The 9,754-nt window shown below is 40.0% G+C and overlaps 1 protein-coding gene and 1 long non-coding RNA gene across 6 annotated transcripts in view; one reads left to right on the plus strand and one right to left on the minus strand.

Moving 5' to 3' along the window:
- The first annotated feature begins 381 nt into the window (after positions 1-381).
- MAP9 (microtubule associated protein 9) overlaps positions 382-9,754 on the plus strand; it is a 46,486-nt gene continuing 37,113 nt past the window's right edge. For all 5 annotated transcript variants that reach the window (XR_007151747.1, XR_007151746.1, XM_047857061.1 and 2 more), the window contains exons 1-4: positions 382-490; positions 1,359-1,514; positions 2,259-2,343; positions 3,484-3,804. Coding sequence is in view for 3 of the 5 variants with exons in the window: in XM_047857061.1 (XP_047713017.1) it covers positions 1,440-1,514; positions 2,259-2,343; positions 3,484-3,804 (481 nt within the window). In the remaining 2 variants the exon portion in view is untranslated. The remainder of the gene's footprint in view (positions 491-1,358; positions 1,515-2,258; positions 2,344-3,483; positions 3,805-9,754) is intronic.
- The window catches only part of LOC125164391 (uncharacterized), an 11,286-nt gene continuing 10,823 nt past the window's right edge, over positions 9,292-9,754 (minus strand). Inside the window, exon 3 of the long non-coding RNA XR_007151748.1 lies at positions 9,292-9,377. This is a non-coding gene — a long non-coding RNA (uncharacterized LOC125164391). The remainder of the gene's footprint in view (positions 9,378-9,754) is intronic.

A 9,754-nucleotide genomic window follows, 5' to 3' on the forward strand; every position in this document is an offset into this window, starting at 1 on the left:
TGTCAGTACACTACTCCGATTCGCAAAACTTCAAATCCTAACTCTGACAAAACGGTGACTGTGCTTTGACTTAAACAGGTGGAGGTAAGGGCTCTCAGTCCTCTAGCAAGCGCAAGGCTTGGTCCCGGGTGGGAGCCTGGGGGTCCTGTCTCCTAGGCAACTGCAGTAGCACTGTAGGCTTTAATGCACCCTTTCCCCAGGACCCAAAGGGGTGACGTCATTTCCTCCGTCTGGGCGGTTGCCCCAGCGACGCGTCAGGCGGAAGAGCGGTGTCGGGTACCCGAGAGACCTGGCGGTGAGGAAGTCACTTCCTCCCAGAGACGCTGTTTCCTAGCAACCTCCTCCCATCTCCGCTTTTAGTCCCTCCTCTTTGCTCAGACCTGTGACAGTCTCCTAGAGCCGGCAGGCCCAGGCCGTGGCGAGAGGCTCTTGCCCAAGGCCAGGCGCTCAGTCCCTGATGTAGCGGGGAGCTCACCGCAGGATCGGCTGGGTGGGTACAGAACACGGGTCCCGGGGTCTCGGAGGAAGGGGACTGGGACAGCGCTCGGAGTGCACGGGCCGGTCAAGTGCTGGGACCTGGGCTGTCTGTCGGCGCGGTGCAGTGCGGAGCCGGCGGGGACCCGGGTGCCACCTGGCCTGGCAAGAGCGGTCCCCGGCCGCGCGATGCAGTGGATGGCGGGGTGACGGAGGCCCGAACCTCCACTCCTAGCACGAGAAAGGTTCACGGGCCCACTTGTGCAGTGATTTTAATGCTGCCTATCACGGAGGCTTCGTTTTGTTTTTAGCTCGCCCTATTAGCACTTTTATGGGAAGGAAGAGTGACTGGAAAAAAATATCGCTATTGCAGTTTAGCATTATGATCTTTGTCTTTCACTAGAACTGTACGCAAGGTTTTTTTGTTTTTGTTTTTGTTTTGTTTTGCTTTGCTTTTTTGGTAGCGCTCTTGGGTGTATCTTTTACGCTGCCAGTCTCCTTGGTAGTTTTCTAAATAAGGTATGGCTCTTTCTTGGACAATGTTATACTTTGGGGATGGAAGAGAGGTGAATAAGATATTGTATTTTAATTGGCAACATTTTATCATATTAACCTGTTGCAGTCATTTATTTGATCATCCTTAAAATAATTGCAAAACAATTTTAGGATAACTTCAATTTGACTTTTCTTTGAAAACAAACTGGTGAGAATTTTATATTTCTTTAGAAGAACTCTACATATTTAAGTGATTATTAGCTTAATGTTCATATGAGATGATTTTCTCAATTGTTTTTTGTTGGCTCTTTTTTTCTCTTTGCACTAAAGGGTAGTAATAGAAATTCTCAAATGTGCAAAAAAGTCTGATTTCTTTTTGTACATTTCAGGCACCACCAGAATTTGAATTATTTCCCTTGCCTATTAGCCATTTTATAAAGATTTAAAAAAGAAAAAAAGAAAGAAACACTATGTCTGATGAAGTTTTTAGCACAACTTTGGCTTATACAAAGAGTCCAAAAGTCACGAAAAGGACTACTTTCCAGGTAAAGTATTTCAAAACATTTTTATTTTGAGTGACTTGACAAGGTTAACTCTGTATTTGTAACGATGGACTCAAAATGATTCTAGGAATGACCCTGTAGAATGCAGGAGTAAATCCTACCTTCCTTTGGAGATTTTGCATTTCCTTTGGAGACCATATGTGGGCTCCAGTGTTACCAACTCTTCTGTGTGGCTTTCAGACTAGTACCCTAGCTTTCGAAATTTTAAATCAGCTTTTAAAAGTTAAGTTATATAGCAACTTTAAATTTGCATGTAATGTTTTTTTTCTGTTGTGACATAATACCATTTCAGTTTTCTCTGTCTAGTCACTACAATTTTGAACTCAGCTTCTAAGTTTGCCGTATGGATTACCTGTATTACCACAATATGCTAAAACAAAAGATCACAAAAAGGACCAGTTTCTTCCAAAATGCCAGTGTGTAATAAATCCTGTATAAATTGAGTCCTGCCTTGTTTATTATTCTCCCACCCTGATTACAGCCTGTAATTCATTTATTTGATATTGCCTGTTTCCTCCAATTTAACTGTAACCTCCATGAGGAGAGGGATCTTGTCGGTGGTTTAACAATGGAGTCTGAGGGTTTGGGTGCATGGCATAAGGATTATGTGTTATATGAGTGAAACCTGGGTTTGAAAGCAGTTAATCAAGCATTATTTGTTTAAAGAACTAATTCTAAATATGAGACCTCTCTGGGTGGAAATTAATCTTAATTGTCTCGTTTCAGGATGAGCTAATAAAAGCAATTACAGCCCGCTCAGCCAGGCAAAGAAGTTCTGAATACTCTGATGACTTTGACAGCGATGAGATTGGTATGTGTGAATATGGAAAAGTAAACCACTTGTCCTTTTTTTGCTTCTTTAGGTGCATTTAGCCCATCCCTACAAAAACAATCACTTACGTTAAAATAATACCTACAAATACACTGGTTTTAAATTTCCAACTTTTTAATGAGTGAAAAGCCATTCATAACTTTTAAGAAGTTGTATGATTGTCTTTGTTTATTTCTGAGCGTGTATACTGAAAATGTAAATTAATTGATAGGTTTGCAGTGAAAGGATGTCTGTCAGTTGTAAACCATGTTGGACACAGGTGTCGACCCTATGAGACCCTCCAGCGAATTGAAAACTAGGGCCTGTGGAACTAAACTTTGGTGCACATCAGAATCACTTTTGTAATGCTTTTTATAAGTCAGATTTTTTGGCTATAATAGGGGCTCTGTTTTAAAAGCCTAGCATATCAGCACTGGTATTTTAATTTGGTTCTTTGATTATATAAAAATATTAGCATTTTAGGTTTCAAGTGTAAAGACACATAATTCCAACCTCGCAAGTCAGTGTATTATACTTTAATATTCGGTGAATAGCTCTTGATATTGTCTTTAAAAATAATCAGAACAATAGTTAAATCATTGCTATATAGTTAAGTTAGCATTCTTTATCAACCTTCTCATAGTAAAAGCTAATACTCTGGTATGCATGAAATTATAGTTCTGAAATTTTTATGGAAAAAAATATATATAATTAGCAAATAACCAGTAAAATTCTTCCACTTATCGATGTTCTCGATTTTATATAATGAAGTCATTTGCAGATAAAAGCTTTACAGTCCAAAACCCAGCTTAAATATCCCATGTCATTGTTATTTTGCGGGACCTTTGGATGATTCTCAGAGCAAGTGTAGGGCTTGGCACACTCTTCATACTCAGTAAGTATGTTTTGAATAAATTAATGAAATGGAAATTTTTATTTCATAAATACCGACAAAAACTCCCTAAGTTAGCTGTGTCTTAGAACTGCAGAGCTGTTGGTAAAACAGACTTGCATCCATTCTAGTTGTAAGTTCATTTTACAACCTTAAAGATCAGTTTTTAAGGTTGTCTTTTTGATTAATGTAAACTTCACAACTTTAAAAAAGACTGTGGAAAACATTTTTTCTCTCCCATTTTTCAGTTTCCTTGGGTGATTTTTCTGACACCTCAGTAGATGAAAATTCAGATAAGAAAAAAATGAATGATTTCCATTTATCAGATGATGAAGAAAAGAATTCCCCAAAACTATCTTTTTTGAAAACCAAGAAATCAAACATTGACATGACAAAAGATGAGCCAGCTTTCTCTGCCAAAAATGATGAGGACATGGCACCTGATGGTTGTGGAGACGTGGTTGGAGCTCCCTTATCTGAATCTCAAAGTGAAGACCAGGAAATCGAAAAAGACAAAATTAAAATGAAACCTAAACCCAGGATTCTCCCAGTCAAAAGCACATCTTCAGGTAATTTGTTAGGTTGGTGTAATCGCAGTTCTTATAAGCTTATTTTCAGATAATCACAAAATATTTTTATATGGTAGCTAGTAAATATTTAAGAAATAGACTTACCTTTGTAATTTCAATTTTTTTTTTAACTTTCATTCAGTCTTGAGAGACAGAGAGACAGAGTATGAGCGGGGGAGGGACAGAGAGAGAGGGAGACACAGAATCCAAAACAGGCTCCAGGCTCTGAGCTGTCAGCGAGGAGCCCAACGCAGGCCTGGAACTCACGAACGGTGGGATCATGACCTGAGCCGAAGTCAGTTGCATAACTGGCTGAGCCACCCAGGCTCTCCTGTAATTTTAGACTTATAAATCAAAGTAATGGATTTATAAAACACATAGTTCTGGCATCCAGTTGTATGTCAGTCTTGCATCTATGCTGGTGCCTTTTAGAAGGTCAGACAAAGTACCTTGTCATTCACAACTGTGGCTCCCAAAGCTTCTCGAGCCTTGCGAGGCCTTTGGGCTTCAGTTTTGTTTTCAGGGGTGGACTGCAATGCGGTCCTTTCTAATCCATTTTACACTCCAGAAATTATTGTTACAGCAGCATTAGAACTAATCCTTCGAACAATCATTTCCATGCCATCATTTGCCAGAAGATTTTCTGACATTTGAGTATTTGAAGGGAGAGGGTTTAGTTGTTGGTGTTGTTATTTAAGCCTCCAAGTTTCCTTCAGAAAAGAGAATCTCTATTTAGGTTCTCTGTTCCCTGGGAAAATCCACTGAAACTCAGTTTCCTGAAGGGAAGTTCCTGGTGCGATTGGGAATATAGTAGTTTCTCCACAATTCTACTGAGCTCTAGGCACAGTGAAGTGAAGATGATGTGAAGCAAGAGCCAGACTCTCTGAGGCCCCCTGAGCCACCACACAAAAATATGGGCGTAGAAGATTAAGGGTTTGGTGTCTGTTATTTAGCCCTTTTTTCCTGTTTTTAAAATTTTTTTTTTCAACATTTTTAATTTATTTTTGGGACAGAGAGAGACAGAGCATGAACGGGGGAGGGGCAGAGAGAGAGGGAGACACAGAATTGGAAACAGGCTCCAGGCTCTGAGCCATCAGCCCAGAGCCTGACGCGGGGCTCGAACTCATGGACCGCGAGATCGTGACCTGGCTGAAGTCGGACGCTTAACCGACTGCGCCACCCAGGCGCCCCTTTTCCTGTTTTATAGAAAAAAATATTCGTTGATACTTAGCTTCATAAAAGTCTATTTCCTTTATATCATTAAATACTGTACTGGTAAATATTTCCTACTTCACCTGTTAGGTATCACTGGTAACATCAGGCAGAACTTTATTTCAGACATATCCCATTAACCTTCAAATAAGAAGAAATGAACAGAGCAGGAAAAAAGCCACCGTGTGTTAATTACAGGTGACCTTGGCAAATAGGGTAAGCCTTATTGTCTTTATGAGGAGGAGGATGAAACTTGTTCTTCTTGTTCTACAGAATCATTTTGAGACTCTATGGAAGTGTGTCTGAGAAACTATATAAGTCTACAAAAATATAAGCACAAGGCCTAATGAAACAGAATTAAAGTGCTGAAATGTACCTTCCCAGTGTACTGAATAGCACCAAAAATGAAGAGAAAGGGAACATAAGGGAACTTGGCAAATATCCAGTAGTTCACCATTTCCCAAAACACAGTCTACAGTTTGTTCATTTGTATCATTGGAAAAACACAGAAATATGGAAGTTTTAAAGTAATTTCTTTATGAGAGAACTTGTTGGAGCCATTCAGAAAGAAATATGCATGAGAGATCTTTAAGAAGGATAGAGTAGACAGTGTTTCCTAGTCCTAGTGAATTTGGAAGTCTATTTTTATGGATTATATTTATCCTATTTGTCTTGATTCTGCAAAGCTTTTCATTAGGTAAATAAGAAAGTATAAACACGCAGAAGCTAAAATTTGGTCTGATGTAGATAGAAGCATATAATTAGAACTTTATGGTAGATAATCATCAATAATCCACCTATTTAATACCTTTTTTTAAAAAACCTGTGACAAGCTAAAATGAATAAAGAAATACTTCTCTTAAACCACAAGATGGCACCAGGATTCTAAACACTATACACAAATGTGCAATACCTTATTTTTAAAGTCAGCCATTTGCAATTCACTATATGTAATGTAAAACTAGTTACCAAAAACAGGTAATCATTTACATTTAATTATAAAAGAAAGCATTTTGAAAACGTATAGAAGTATTTTTTTCTTTCTGAATTGACAATACTTCTAGAAGTGGAATTGTGGTATAAAGTATATTAAAGTCATTATTCCTAGCCTCTTCAGATTGAAGAAAAAAATTGAGGCTAGTGGTCAGTGCCTGGCATATACAATTCAGTGAGTATTTTAACATATAAATGAATAAATGAATGACTCATTCCTGAAAGAAAGAATGTGGTCCACAGGTTAAGCTTTATCCCTCTCTAAATTTTTACTCTTTTTCTTACAAATTTGGAACTTAATATTTAAAAAAAAATTTTTTAACATTTCATTTTTGAGAAACAGAAAGAGACAGAGTGTGAGTGGGGGAGGGACAGAGAGAGAGAGGGAGACACAGAATCCAGAGGAGGCTCCAGGCTCTGAGCTGTCAGCACAGAGCCCGATTCGGGGCTTGAACTCACGGACCACGAGATCATGACCTGAGCTGAAGTTGGACACTTAACCGACTGAGCCACCCAAGCACCCCTAGAGCTTAATATTTTTAATGTGGTGAGACATTGCTAAGTAGCAATTAATGCTTTATAAAAATATTAGAATCTGAAAGTTTCCTTTGCTCTTGCTTGGCTTTTGGAAAAAGTAGACTCTCATTTCTTCAAGCAAATGTCACATGGGCAGTGATTGTAGAAAGTAGTTTTTACAGGGTATGTTGTTTTTATTTTAACATTAAAATGACTACAGGCATGAACTTCAGAGTCAGGGTGCTCTTGCTTTAATCCCACAAGCTAGAGTTTATGATCATGGGTGTACAACCTCTTTGTTCCTCATTTATTTGTCTGTGAATTGGGCAGAATAGTTGAACCTGTGCTAGAGGTTTGAGACAATTAAGTGGGTTTATATATTTGAAGTGTTTAGAACAATCTGGTGGAAATTCAGCACTTTTCTAAGTGCTTTTATTATTTATTTTATTATTTAGCATTTGCTCTTAAGCAGATCAATTTATTTCTCCACACATATTTATTGTGAATATAGTTTTATTTCCATAATGTTACAAATGCTGTGATGATAACTGAGAACACGACATTATAAAGACCTAATACCAATCCTCCAAGGCTGTCATAGTCCGTTTGGACCACTGTATCAAAGCACCATAGACAGGATGGGTTTTAAACGACAGAAACCTATTTCTCACAGTTCTGGAAGCTAGCAGTCTGAGATCACAGTACCAGCATGGTCAGATGAGACAGAGCCCTCTTCTGGGTCTCAGACTTCTGATCGAATCTCTGTGTGGTAGAAGGGGTGAGGGAGCTCTCTGGAGCCTCTTTTATAAGGGCACTAATCCCATTCATGAAAGTTCCACTCTCATGGTCTGATCACCTCCCAAAGGCCCCACCTCCTAATGCCATCAACTCTGTGGTTAGGATTTCAACCTAAGAATTTGAGGGGAGGATGGAGACACAAACATTTAAGCCATAGCAAGGACTTTACAATTCAATGGCAAAGTATATAAAAGGTATCTAAGGAAAGTAGGCACCTAAGTTTACTTGAGGGCATCAGGGAAGTCTTCCTGGAAATGGCAATAATAGTAATAACTGACAAATAATAGTACCCATAGTCAGAATTCTTGGTTGCAAATGACTCAGTTCAGACTTCAGTGGAAAGAGGAATTTATCACTTAATTGAGCATGGATGTCAGAAGACCTCTCTTTAGGTGTGATTAACTTTAGAGAGAGTCCTTTTATGTCATCTGGATTCTCTCCACTTCTGTCTTTCCTCCCTGACTCTGAGACCTTCTCACTCTCTCCTCCCACCCCTGTCACTGGCCCAGTTACTCCATCCCTTGGTCCAGTTGTTTTTTGTTTGTTTGTTTGTTTGTTTTTTAATCATTTGGTCTCTTTGTCTCAGCCATCCCTTCACTTGGCAGGAAAGAATGCCACTAGCAGTCTCCAAATCGTATCCTCACAGATGCATGTGATCTTAAAGGTATATTCTCCAACTCTAAATAGAAAAGTACTGACCTCCTGACCGCCTGCTGTGGACGGGGGAGATGAAGTTTCTGTGATATGCTGGGAGGGTGGGGTGCATTGCGGACCCCCCCCCCCCTCACTGAGGTACAGAGGAGGTATTTGTTAATCCACTAGAATCACAAGGATGGAGGAGAGACTACCCCAAAGAAAACAGGAGTGATGGACACACCAAAACCAAAACCAAAAAAACAAACAAAGAAAGAAAAAGGAAGGGAATAGTTTACCAGAGTTATCAATGTTCACTGAGTACCATACACTTTATATGTATTTTCTTACTCAGGTCCCACAGGTGCCTTAGGAATTCTTAACTCATGTTACCGACGGGAAAACTGAGGTATGTGGAGGTTATATGATTGTATAAGAGTATGGTGCCGATGACTGTCAGAGCCAAGGTTCAAACATGAAATATCTTGAATAGACAAACTCATCCAGAGAGCAGGTAGAATGGTAGTGGCCACAGCCTTTGGGGAGAGGAAAAGGGCATTTGCTATTCAACAGGTGTAAAGTTTCCCTCAGGCAAGATGAAACGTTCTAGAGGGCTGCTGTACGACACGGATCCTTTAGTTGACAATACTGTATTAGGCACTTAAAATTTGCTAAGAGGGTAAGATCCCTTGTTAAGTGTTCTTATCACAGTAAAAAAAAAAACTGACTCAGCCCCTTCTTTCAGGCATTATACAATATTCCGCTTACACTGAGGCTCGAATGGCATGCAAGCGTTTGTCAGGAGAAGAAGCAGCAGGCGGACATTCTAGGCAGAGGGATCAGCTTGGGTAAAGGTATGGTAGCAGGAGGGTCTGTGGCGCAGCCCCAAGAGAGCAGTGAGCCGAGTATTTCAGGAACACAGACTACAAAGTGGGTGTACCAGGAGACAAGGCAGCGCTGGTAGCCAGGCAGAAGACCATGAGACCTTTTATACCGTTCAGAGGCAATGAAGCTTTTATTCGGTAGGATTGGATGCTGGGGAGCCATTGGGGAATTTTGTGGGGAAGAGTGATGTGATCTGATTTGCATTTTGTAAATATCTCTGAGGCGGTAATCTAGGAGAGAGCAAATGAGTTGCTGATGGCGGGGATGTGGAAAGTGGGGTAAAAGAGAGATTTAGCAAGAAGACTCAACAGGGGGTCCTGATGCTTCGGACATAAGGGGAACATGAGGAGGAATCCAGGATGGCTTGAACATTTGGCCCGAGTTGAGAACATAGCTAAAATTGGCAATAAAACATTTATAGTGGTGCCAGCTTGGTATGGTGACGGAATCTTCTAGCAGCATTCATAAGCCCATTTATAGCTAACGAGGAGGAAGGTGTTGATCACTTCAGTTTTGAAGTTTGTCAGAAGAAAGCCCTGGTAGAACAATGGAGAAACGAATATGTATAACAGGTAACATTTAAGCAAGAAGTTTACGTAAAACGCTTTCTTACCTTTGAGGGCTGGAAGTATACCAGCATTACATTGTCGTTTTAAACTTGGAAGTAAAGGAAATAGTAACTCAGACGCTTTAATAACTGTGGAGAAGTTTTATGGACTCAAGAACACAGTTCACAAATGTAGTTCTTCGTTCCTCTCTGCAATGAGAGTAGCGCTCCTGTCCCCGGTACCCACATCATCTTCATGCTTGTGACGCAACTTACCTTGCTCTTACAATTTCTTTTGTTTAGAATCATCTCCCCTCCAAATGTGTAAATCCTTGGACAGGGTCATTGTCACTGTCTTGATTATGA

This window comes from Prionailurus viverrinus, chromosome B1 (assembly GCF_022837055.1).
Source record: "Prionailurus viverrinus isolate Anna chromosome B1, UM_Priviv_1.0, whole genome shotgun sequence".
NCBI lineage: Eukaryota > Metazoa > Chordata > Mammalia > Carnivora > Felidae > Prionailurus > Prionailurus viverrinus.